This window comes from Mustelus asterias, chromosome 12, assembly GCF_964213995.1.
Source record: "Mustelus asterias chromosome 12, sMusAst1.hap1.1, whole genome shotgun sequence".
In the NCBI taxonomy this organism is placed as follows: domain Eukaryota; kingdom Metazoa; phylum Chordata; class Chondrichthyes; order Carcharhiniformes; family Triakidae; genus Mustelus; species Mustelus asterias.
In genome coordinates this window covers 48,585,738-48,597,929 of record NC_135812.1, presented here as the reverse complement: position 1 = coordinate 48,597,929, position 12,192 = coordinate 48,585,738, and the positions used below count along the sequence as shown (strand labels likewise).

At 56.1% G+C, this 12,192-nt stretch overlaps 1 protein-coding gene across 6 annotated transcripts in view; it reads left to right on the top strand.

The window, feature by feature from the left end:
- Positions 1 to 12,192, top strand: part of LOC144501430 (protein spinster homolog 1-like) — a 205,321-nt gene that overhangs the window by 44,976 nt on the left and 148,153 nt on the right. For all 6 annotated transcript variants that reach the window (XM_078225171.1, XM_078225174.1, XM_078225172.1 and 3 more), the window contains one exon: positions 10,821 to 10,957. In XM_078225171.1, coding sequence (XP_078081297.1) covers positions 10,821 to 10,957 — 137 coding nt within the window. The remainder of the gene's footprint in view (positions 1 to 10,820; positions 10,958 to 12,192) is intronic.

The following is a 12,192-nucleotide window of genomic DNA, read 5'->3' as shown; positions in this document are numbered from 1 at the left end:
TTTATGTCCACATGCTCGATCCTTTCTGTCCACCGCAAACCAGCAGTACAACCACCCAGATCCCTTTCCACCGTGAATACTGAGGTAAAGTATTCATTAAGCAGCTCCGCCATTTCTAACGGTTCCGCACAAACTTTTCCCCCTTCACCTTTTAAGGGTCCTATGCCTTCACATCTCATCCTTTTACTCTTGACATATTTGTAGAAAGCCTTGGGATTCTCCTTAATCTTACCCGCCAAGGCCTTCTCATGACCCCTTCTCGCTCTCCTAATTTCCTTCTTAAGCTCCTTCCTACATCCCGTATACTCCTCTAAATCCTTAACACCTCCTAGCTCTCTGAACCTTCTGTACGCCTCTCTTTTCTTATTCACCAGGTTCATCACAACCTTCGTGCACTACGGTTCCCGTACCCTACCAACACCCCCATGTCTCATCGGAACGTTGTCATGCAGAGCTCCAGACAAACATTCCTTGAAAATCCTCCACTTTCCTTCGGTACTTTTCCCCAAGAATGCCTCCTTCCAATTTACCCGTCTAATTTCCTCCCTGATGACACTGTATTTCCCTTTACTCCAGAGAAACACTTTCCTAGCCTGCCTGATCCTATCTCTTTCCAATGCTATCGTGAAGGAGATAGAATTATGATCGCTATCCCCAAGATGCTCACCCACCGAGAGATCCTCCACCTGTCCAGGTTCATTAGCCAGCACCAGATCAAGTACAGCCTCTCCTCTAGTAGGCTTATCCACATACTGTGTCAGGAAACTCTCCTGGACACACCTAACAAACTCCTCTCCATCCAAACCCCTAGCCCTAGGGATATTCCAATCTATGTTTGGGAAATTAAAATCTCCCATCACGACAACTCTGTTATTCCTACATCTCTCCAGGATCTGTTTCCCCATCTGCTCCTCAACATCTCTGTTACTATTGGGCGGCCTATAGAAAACACCCAGCAACGTTACTGACCCCTTCCTGTTCCTAACCTCCACCCACAGAGACTCCGTAGTCAATCCCTCCACGGCGTCCACCTTCTCTACAGTTTGCTTCAGTTCAGAAACAAAACCTTAAACTACAATTTTATTTATCCAGTAATGAATTCCTTTGTTTCCAGACAGCTAGGGTGGAATTTTCCCACCTGCTGTGGTGTTCCAGTGTCCGAGCTCGCTGGCAGCCTCCATCCCAAGCTCCGGAGGCAGCTCCTGGCACTGTGCAGCTCAGTCCTGACATCTGCACACAACTTTATTCCATACGTGTTCCGGACCAGCACGGTTTCCTGCTGGTGTCAGGGAGAATCGGGCATGGTAGGAAGGTTCCGGTCTTCCCGATGTTGTTGAGGAGGGAATTGTGGTAATAGGAGGAGAGGGTCTGTGGGGAATGGGGAGGAGAGGGGCCGGGGTGGAATGGGGATGAGAGGGGCTGGGGGGCAATGGGGAGGGGAGGGGCTGGGGGGAATGGGGAGGAGAGGGACCGGGGGGGAATGGGGATGAGAGGGGCTGGGGGGCAATGGGGAGGGGAGGGGCTGGGGGGCAATGGGGAGGGGAGGGGCTGGGGGGAATGGGGAGGAGAGGGGCTGGGGGGAATGGGGAGGGGAGGGGCTGGGGTCGAATGGGGAGGGGAGGGGCTGGGGGGGAATGGGGAGGGGAGGGGCTGGGGGGGAATGGGGAGGGGAGGGGCTGGGGGGGAATGGGGAGGGGAGGGGCTGGGGGGGAATGGGGAGGGGAGGGGCTGGGGGGGAATGGGGAGGGGAGGGGCTGGGGGGGAATGGGGAGGGGAGGGGCTGTGGGGGAATGGGGAGGAGAGGGGCTGTGGGGGAATGGGGAGGAGAGGGGCTGGGGGGAATGGGGAGGAGAGGGGCTGGGGGGAATGGGGAGGAGAGGGGACCGAGGCGAATGGGGAGGGGTGGGTTGGGGGGGGGAATGGGGAGGGGTGGGTTGGGGGGGGAATGGGTCGGAGAGTGGCCGGGGGGAATAGATAGGAGAGGGGACTGGGGGGAATGGGGAGAAGAAGGGACTGGGGGGAATGGGGAGGAGAGGGGAGAGGGGGATGGGGAGGAGAGGGGGGAGGGGGAATGGGGAGGAGAGGGGGGAGGGGGAATGGGGAGGAGAGGGGCCGGGGGGAATGGGGAGGAGAGGGGCCGGGGGGAATGGGGAGGAGAGGGGCCGGGGGGAATGGGGAGTGGAGGGGCTGGGGGGAATGGAGAGGAGAGGGAACTGGGGGGAATGGGTAGGAGAGGGGACTGGGGGAATGGATAGGAGAGGGGACTGGGGGAATGGATAGGAGAGGGGCCGGAGGTAATGGGTTGGAGGGGGGCCGGGTGAATGAGGAGGAGAGGGGCCGGGGGAATGGGGAGGAGAGGGGCTGGGAGGGGGAATGGGGAGGAGAGGGGCCGACGGAATGGGGAGAAGAGGGGCTGGGGGGAGGAATGGGGAGGAGAGGGGCCGACAGAATGGGGAGGAGAGGGGCTGCGGGAATGAGGAGGAGAGGGGCTGCGGGAATGGGGAGGAGAGGGGCTGGAGGCAATGGGGAGGAGAGGGGTTGGAGGGAATGGGGAGGAGAGGGGCTGTAGGGAAAGGGGAGGAGAGGGGCTGGAGGGAATGGGGAGGAGAGGGGCTGGGGGGGAATGGGGAGGAGAGGGGCAGGGGGGGAATAGGGAAGAGAGGGGCCGGGGGGAATGGGGAAGAGAGGGGCCGGGGGGGATGGGTAGGAAAAGGGCTCGGGGGGAATGGAGAGGAGAGGGGACCGGGGGGAATGGATAGCAGAGGGGACCGGGGGGAATGGGGAGGAGAGGGCTCGGGGGAGGGGAATGGGGAGGAGAGGGTTGGGGGGCGAAATGGGGAGGAGAGGGTTGGGGGGGGAATGGGGAGCAGAGGGGCTGGGGGGAATGGGGAGGAGAGGGGCTGGGGGGGAATGGGGAGGGGAGGGGCTGGGGGAATGGGGAGGAGAGGGGAGGGGGGAATGGGGAGGGGAGGGGCCAGGGGGGAATGGGGAGGGGAGGGGCCAGGGGGGAATGGGGAGGAGAGGGGCCAGGGGGGAATGGGGGGAGAGGGGGCCGGGGGGGAATGGGGAGGAGAGGGGGCCGGGGGGGAATGGGGAGGAGAGGGGCTGGGGGGAATGGGGAGGAGAGGGGACCGGGGGGAATGGGGAGGAGAGGGGACCGGGGGGAATGGGGAGGAGAGGGTGGGGGGGGAATGGGGAGGAGAGGGTGGGGGGGGAATGGGGAGGAGAGGGTGGGGGGGGAATGGGGAGGAGAGGGTGGGGGGGGAATGGGGAGGAGAGGGTGGGGGGGGAATGGGGAGGAGAGGGTGGGGGGGGGAATGGGGAGGAGAGGGTGGGGGGGAATGGGGAGGAGAGGGTAGGGGGGGGAATGGGTAGGAGAGGGGACCGGGGGGAATGGGGAGGAGAGGGCTCGGGGGAGGGGAATGGGGAGGAGAGGGTTGGGGGGGGAACTGGGGAGGAGAGGGTTGGGGGGGAATGGGGAGTAGAGGGGCCGGCGGAATGGGGAGGAAAGGGGCCGAGGGGGAATGGGGAGGAGAGGGGCTGCGGGAATGGGGAGGAGTGGGGCTGGGCGGGAATGGGGAGGGGAGGGGCTGGGGAAATGGGGAGGAGAGGGGTGGGGGGAATGGGGAGGGGAGGGGCTGGGGGGGGGGGAAATGGGTAGGAGAGGGGACCGGGGGAATGGGGAGGAGAGAGTTGGGTGGGAATGGGGAAGAGAGGGGCCGGGGGGAATCGGGAGGAGAGGGGCCGGGGGGGAATGGGGTGCGGAGGGGCCGGGGGGGGGGGGGGGAATGGGGAGGGGAGGGTTCGGGGGGAATGGGAAGTAGAGTGGCTGGGGGGGGAATGGGGAGGGGAGAGGTCGGGGGGAATGGGTAGGAGAGGGGCTGGGGGGAATGGGGAGGAGAGGGGCTGGGGGGAATGGGGAGGAGAGGGGACCGGGGGGAATGGATAGGAGAGGGGACCGGCGGGAATGGATAGGAGAGGGGACCGGGGGAATGGGGAGGAGAGGGGCTGGGGGGAATGGGGAGAAGAGGGGACCGGGGGGAATGGAGAGGCGAGGGGACCTGGGGGAATGGATAGGAGAGAGGACCGGGGGGAATGGATAGGAGGGGCTGGGGGAATGGGTAGGAGAGGGGCTGGGGGTAATGGGTAGGAGAGTGGCCGGGGGGAATGGATAGGAGAGTGGCCGGGGGGAATGGCTAGGAGAGGGGACCGGGGGGACTGGGGAGGAGAGGGTTGGGGGGGGAAATGGGGAGGAGGGCGTTGGGGGTGGAATGGGGAGCAGAGGGGCTGGGGGGAATGGGGAGCTGAAGGGCTGGGGGGAATGGGGAGGAGAGGGGCTGGGGGGAATGGGGAGCTGAAGGGCTGGGGGGAATGGGGAGCTGAAGGGCTGGGGGGAATGGGGAGGAGAGGGGCTGGCGGAATGGGGAGGAATGGGGCCGGGGGGGAATGAGGAGGAGAGGGGCTGCGGGAATGGGGAGGAGAGGGGCCGGCGGAATGGGGAGGAATGGGGCCGGGGGGGAATGAGGAGGAGAGGGTGGGGGGGGAATGGGGAGGAGAGGGTGGGGGGGAATGGGGAGGAGAGGGGACCGGGGGGAATGGGGAGGAGAGGGGACCGGGGGAATGGGGAGGAGAGGGGCTGGGGGAATGGGGAGGAGAGGGTGGGGGGGGAATGGGGAGGAGAGGGTGGGGGGGGAATGGGGAGGAGAGGGTGGGGGGGGAATGGGGAGGAGAGGGTGGGGGGGGAATGGGGAGGAGAGGGTGGGGGGGGAATGGGGAGGAGAGGGTGGGGGGGGAATGGGGAGGAGAGGGTAGGGGGGGGAATGGGTAGGAGAGGGGCTGGGGGTAATGGGTAGGAGAGGGGACCGGGGGGAATGGGGAGGAGAGGGCTCGGGGGAGGGGAATGGGGAGGAGAGGGATGGGGGGGGAACTGGGGAGGAGAGGGTTGGGGGGGAATGGGGAGTAGAGGGGCCGGCGGAATGGGGAGGAAAGGGGCCGAGGGGGAATGGGGAGGAGAGGGGCTGCGGGAATGGGGAGGAGTGGGGCTGGGCGGGAATGGGGAGGGGAGGGGCTGGGGAAATGGGGAGGAGAGGGGTGGGGGGAATGGGGAGGGGAGGGGCTGGGGGGGGGGGGGAAATGGGTGGGAGAGGGGACCGGGGGAATGGGGAGGAGAGAGTTGGGTGGGAATGGGGAAGAGAGGGCCCGAGGGGAATCGGGAGGAGAGGGGCCGGGGGGGAATGGGGTGCGGAGGGGCCGGGGGGGGGGGGGGAATGGGGAGGGGAGGGTTCGGGGGGAATGGGAAGTAGAGTGGCTGGGGGGGGAATGGGGAGGGGAGAGGTCGGGGGGAATGGGTAGGAGAGGGGCTGGGGGGAATGGGGAGGAGAGGGGCTGGGGGGAATGGGGAGGAGAGGGGACCGGGGGGAATGGATAGGAGAGGGGACCGGCGGGAATGGATAGGAGAGGGGACCGGGGGGAATGGGGAGGAGAGGGGCTGGGGGGAATGGGGAGAAGAGGGGACCGGGGGGAATGGAGAGGCGAGGGGACCTGGGGGAATGGATAGGAGAGAGGACCGGGGGGAATGGGGAGGAGAGGGTTGGGGGGGGAATGGGTTGGAGAGGGGCTGGGGGGAATGGATAGGAGAGGGGACCGGGGGGAATGGATAGGAGGGGCTGGGGGAATGGGGAGTAGAGGGTTGGGGGGGGAATGGGTAGGAGAGGGGCTGGGGGTAATGGGTAGGAGAGTGGCCGGGGGGAATGGATAGGAGAGTGGCCGGGGGGAATGGCTAGGAGAGGGGACCGGGGGGACTGGGGAGGAGAGGGTTGGGGGGGGAAATGGGGAGGAGGGCGTTGGGGGTGGAATGGGGAGCAGAGGGGCTGGGGGGAATGGGGAGCTGAGGGGCTGGGGGGAATGGGGAGGAGAGGGGCTGGGGGGAATGGGGAGCTGAAGGGCTGGGGGGAATGGGGAGCTGAAGGGCTGGGGGGAATGGGGAGGAGAGGGGCTGGCGGAATGGGGAGGAATGGGGCCGGGGGGGAATGAGGAGGAGAGGGGCTGCGGGAATGGGGAGGAATGGGGCCGGGGGGGAATGAGGAGGAGAGGGGCTGCGGGAATGGGGAGGAGAGGGGCTGGGGGGGAATGGGGAGGGGAGGGGCTGGGGGGGAATGGGGAGGAGTGGGCTGGGGGGGAATGGGGAGGGGAGGGGCTGGGGGGGAATGGGGAGGGGAGGGGCTGGTGTAATATTTCGGAATGGAAACATAGGGACAGAAATAGGCTCTTTAATTGCTCCAACCTAATCTGGCATTTAATGAGATCATGGTTAATGTTTTTCACTTCCTTCCCCATGGAGAATGAGACAGAGCGATGCTTTTGGCTGGGTTGGGGTGGGGGAGGCTGTTCAGGGAATTGATAGGAATTTGGTTTGGGGACTGGTGAAGTTTGATAGTTTAGCATTTTCCTTGCTTTTGACTTTGATCTGGTTGTCAAAACAAAAACAATCCATTCACGAACATTCCTGGTTATTATCTGGTTAAACACAAATATCCAGCACAACAGAAAGGGAATGAAAAACTGGAAACTAGAAGGAGTATGATATCCAGTCCAATTAGTAAAGAACAAACCTCTCGCGTGGATAATAACCAGAATGTGGATCTTTATCCATAACACGAGTTAGCAGAGCCAGAGTTGGAGATTCTTTCTCAGCGGTTCCCACCCCTGAGGTAAAACTGTATTTGAAGGATCAATATGCCAAAGATTCACACACTCTCTCTGTATGTAATCTGACTCGTCCACATCTGTCACATTCCAAACATGAAGAACTGTAAAGGAATTTAAATGAAAGACAGCCTTCTGACCCAGAGCCAATAATTTCCGAGTGCTTCAGAAGCTGGAAAACGACCCTGTCAACAACAGTCGGCTGCAGTCTGACCTTAGGATTGACAGCGATTGGGTTTGTGGCCTGCAAGGATCAGGTTAAACACTGAAGTGTTTTAGTGGCAGAATAATATATTGTACGTTGCTTACTTACTACAATGCCCCAGTCGTTAGTGTGCAGATACAAGTGATTAGGAAGGCCAATAGAGTGTTGCTATTTATTGCTAGAGAAATTGAATATAAAGCTTGAGAAGCTTTATTGCAGCTGTACAAGGCTTTGCTGAGACCCACATCTGGAGTATTATGTCTCCTTGAGAGGAAAATGATACAATCCATTAGAAGGTTCAGTCGTTCCCGGGGTGAAGGGATCAGAAAGAGGCCATTCGGCCCATCAACTCTGCACTGACCACAACCCTACCCAGCCCCTATCCCCGTAATCCCACGTATTTAGCCTGTTAGTCCCCCTGACACTGAGGGGCAATTTAGCATGGCCAATCAACCTAACCTGCACGTCTTTGGACTGTGGATGGAAACCAGAGCGCCCGGAGGAAACCCACGCAGACACAAGGAGAATGTGCAAGCTCCAAACAGACAGTGACCCAAGCCGGGAATTGAACCCAGGTCCCTGACGCTGTGAGGCAGCAGTGCTAACCACTGTGCCACCGTGCTGCCCAAAGATGTGTGGATTAGGTTGATTGGCCATGCTAAATTAATCCTTGATATTGGGGGGATTAGCGGGTAAATGCGTGTGGTGACGGGGATAGGGCCTGGGTGGGATTGCTGTCGGTGCAGGCTCGATGGGCCAAATAGCTTCCTTCTGTATTGTAGGGATTCTATGAAAAAGGGTTGGGATGCGTCAGAAGCACCATGCTCAGAAGGATCATCTTATGAAGAAAGCTTGAAAAGTTTGGTCCCACACCCATTGGAGTTTAGAAGAATAAGAGGTGATCTTATTGAGATCCTGAGAGGGCTCTTTAGGGTGGCAACTGGGACGATGTTTCTGCTACTAGGGGAACTAGAACAAGGGGATACAGTTTAAGAACCAGTGGTTCCCCTTTTAAGTCTGAGATGAGGAGAATTTCTTTCTCTGAGGGTCGTTGGTCTGTGGAATCTTTCCCAGAGAGTGGTGGAGGCTGGGACACTGAATATGTTCGAGACTAAATTAGACAGATATTTGACAGACAAGGGGTTCAAGTGTTTTGGGGGACAGACAGGAAATTGGAGTTGAGGCCACAACCAGGTCAGCCATGGTCTTAAAGGATGTCAGAATAGGCTCAAAGGGCTGAATGGCCTACTCCTGCTCCTATATCCTACGTTTCTGTGTAGAAAGCACTGCATCCCAGGAGCAATGTCACAAGAGATCTGCTAGGATCTGTCACAGTCTTAACAATGTTTAAAATTAATTTATTAGTGTCACTAGGCTTACATTAACACTGCAATGAAGTCACTGTGAAAACCCCCTAGGCACCACTTGTCTGGGTACACTAAGGGAGAATTTAGCATGGACAATGCACCTAACCAACACGCCTTTTGGACTGTGGGAGGAAACCGGAGCACCCGGAGGAAACCCACGCAGACATGGGGAGAACGTGCAAACTCCACACAGACAGTGACCCTCGCCGGGATTCGAACCCGGGTCCCTGTGAGGCAGCAGTGCTAACCACTGTGTCACCCGTGCCGCCCCATGGTGTATTAGTATTTTGTTTGGCTGATTCTATCAGCAGTTTTTGCCTTAGTTATAATATTCCTTTTAATTCCTGATAACAATCCTGTGAATCATAAAGTCTGTATAATTAATGTTTATGTGACAAGAGAATATTTATGTGGTTTCTCTGTAACTTCCCCATTTTTACTGTCGGGCGGGTATGTTATTGCAGAGTTACAGTACCGTACTGTTGGCCCATCATGTCTGCACTGGCTCTCTGAATGAGTAATTCACTTCGTCGACCCCCATTTGCCCATATGACTATTTTATCTCTAATTATTGTTTCTATAAGTTTCCCAAGTTATATTGACTGGACTGTAGTTACTGGGCTTATCTTTACACCATTCTTTGGTGAGAACAATGGTGTAATGTTTGCAATCCTCCAGTCTTCTATCTCTGGGGTCTAAGGAAGACTGTAGGATTATGGCCAGTGCCTCTGCAATTTCCACTCTCACTTCCGTCTGTGTCATTGGATGTATCTCATGTCATGTGCTCTACTTGGACGTTTCTCTTGGTTCTGCGGCTTTGTTACACCAAGATATCAGACAGTGACAGTTATTGTGTATTGGATACAACCATCTTGGATTAAACTACGAGGGTTGACATGTAGGATGGTTTTCTCTCCAGATCCTCATCTTGCTATTCCTCTCTTTGCTTCTCTTTGACTTCTATCTTGTATGACTGGAAATATTCTTGCGCGCTCTCTCTCTCTCGTTAACACTATCTCTTTCCAATTCTGTTCCAGTGGTTTTCTTTCTCCCAGAGTCCCTCTCCTCATTCATCCGATGCCGGATTTGAACATGGGTCCCTGGCACTCTGAGGCAGCAGTGCTAACCACTGAGCCACCGTGCCGCCCATGTTTAACTGTATTCCCAGCTGCTGCGCCAGGTTGGCCCCTCTGTTGTATATGGTGGTCTACTGTTGTGAATTGAATGGAAGAAAGACTTTCATTTAGATCTTAGACAGGGCGGCACGGTAGCACAGTGGTTAGCACTGCTGCTTCACAGCTCCAGAGACCTGGGTTCGAATCCCGGCTTGGGTCACTGTCTGTGTGGAGTTTGCACATTCTCCTCGTGTCTGCGTGAGTTTCCTCTGGATGCTCCGGTTTCCTCTCACAGTCCAAAGATGTGCGGGTTAGGTTGATTGGCCATGCTAAAAATTGCCCTTAGTGTCCTGAGATGCGTAGGTTAGAGGGATTAGTGGGTAAATCTGTAGGGATATGGGGGTAGAGCCTGGGTGGGATTGTGGTCGGTGCAGACTCGATGGGCCGAATGGCCTCTTTCTGTACTGTAGGGTTTCTATGATTTTTATGATTCTATGACAACCTCCGGATATTCCCAAGTGCTTTACTGCCAATGCTGTCTTTCTTGAAGTGTAGTTGCTGTTGTAATGAAGGGAACACAGTAAGAAGTCTCACAACACCAGGTTAAAGTCCAACAGGTTTATTTGGTAGCAAATACCATAAGCTTTCGGAGCGCTGCTCCTTCGTCAGATGGAGTGGAAATGTGCTCTCAAACAGTGCAGAGACACAAAATCAAGTTACAGAATACTAATTAGAATGCGAATCCCTACAACCAGCCAGAGACCTGGTTAGCACTGCTGCTTCACCTGGCTGGTTGTAGGGATTCGCATTCTAATCAGTATTCTGTAACTTGATTTTGTGTCTCTGCACTGTTTGAGAGCACATTTCCACTCCATCTGACGAAGGAGCAGCGCTCCGAAAGCTTATGGTATTTGCTACCAAATAAACCTGTTGGACTTTAACCTGGTGTGGTGAGACTTCTTACTGTGTTCACCCCAGTCCAACGCTGGCATCTCCACGTAATGAAGGGAAACATAGCAGCTAGTTTGCACACATCAAGCTCCCACAGAGCAACGATCACCTGTTTTAGTGATACCAGTTGAGAGAGAACATCCCAGCTTTTTCTTTTAGACCGTGCCCTGGGATCTCTTGCCTGGCACCTAAGAGAGTGGACAAGGCCCCCATCTGAGTACCCCATCTGAAAGGAAAGGCCTCCAAAAATGCAGCACTCCCTCAATTCTGCACTGGATAATGTGCTCAACTCTCGAGAGTGGAGCTAGAACCCAGAGCCGTGTGACTCAGCGGCAGACATGCTACATCTGAGCCACAGTCTCATCCTTAAATGTAGCCAGGTATTTGGACATGACGCAGTGCGGCTGCTGTGTCCCTGCTCATGCTGAACAGAGGTTGAGGTAACTGTTTTATTATTCACTTGCCTGTTTTGTTCAGTCTTTATCTGCAGCTACATGATATTGGCTCCTTTGTTTGGTTATCTGGGGGATCGGTACAACAGGAAGATTCTCATGTCCATCGGAATATTGATCTGGTGTGTCGTGACACTGGCGGGATCGTTCACCACTCAATCTGTAGGCCACTTTACTTTTATTTTAATGATGTCCTTCTCAACTTTAGGGTTAGATAGTGGAGTTCTTCCAACTCTAGTCTTTGTTATTTCGATATGCCTGCTGTCTCTGTCTGTATCAGTTTTCATTTGCAAAGTTGTCTGCTTATTGTAATCTATAAAAATCAAGGGCGTTATTTTCCGATGCACACCCAAGACCGGAAATTCCTGTCCAAGGTCAACGAACCTTTAAATGGTTCCAACGAATTTTCTGTCCCGTCTGTTACCCGTGGGTAGGAAGGGAGAAGGGGTCATGAAAAGGGAGTACAGGGAATTAGGGAGACAGCTGAGAAAGAGGAAAGCAAAGGTAGTAATCTCAGGATTACTGCCTGTGCCACGGGAAGGTGAGGCAGGAATGGAGTGAGGTGGAGGATGAATGTGTGGCTGAGGGACTGGTGCAGGGGGCAGGGATTCAGGTTCCTGGACCATTGGGACCTCTTTAGGGGCAGGGGTGATCTGTATACAAAAAACGGGTGGAACTTGAATCACACGGGGACCAATATCCTGGCCGGTAGGTTGGCTAAGGCTACTGGGGAGAATTTAAACTAGATAGGTTGGGGGGAGGGGAGCTAGAAGAGTTGACTAGGATCAAGGAACTAATTGATGGGGGGGAGGATGCAGGGGTAAGGGGAATTACAAAATTAATGGTAGAGGAGAGAGTGCAAGTGAATGAAGGCGGTAATTTAGATAAGGGAGTAGAGGGAGACGGTGTTCGCGACTCATCAAAGCGGGTTCAGATAAAAGCTGGAATAAGGACACTTTGCCTGAATGCACGAAGCATTCGGAACAAGGTGAATGAGTTGATGGTGCAAATCAGCACAAGTGGGTACGATCTAGTGGCCATTACAGAAACGTGGCTGAAAGGTGACCAGGACTGGGAGATGAATATCCAGGGGTATCAGGCGTTTAGGAAGAATAGACAGGAAGGAAAAGGTGGTGGGGTCGCGCTATTAATAAGAGATAATATCAGGGTAGTACTGAGGGATGACATAGGCTCTGAGGAACAAAACGTGGAATCGTTATGGGTAGAGATGAGGAATAGTAGAGGGAGAAAGACACTAGTAGGTGTGGTATATAGGCCCCCGAATAATAATGTTGAGGTAGGGAGGGCTATAAACAAGCAGATAAGGGATGCGTGTAAAAACGGAACGGCAATAATCATGGGGGACTTCAACATGCACATTGACTGGCAGACTCAAG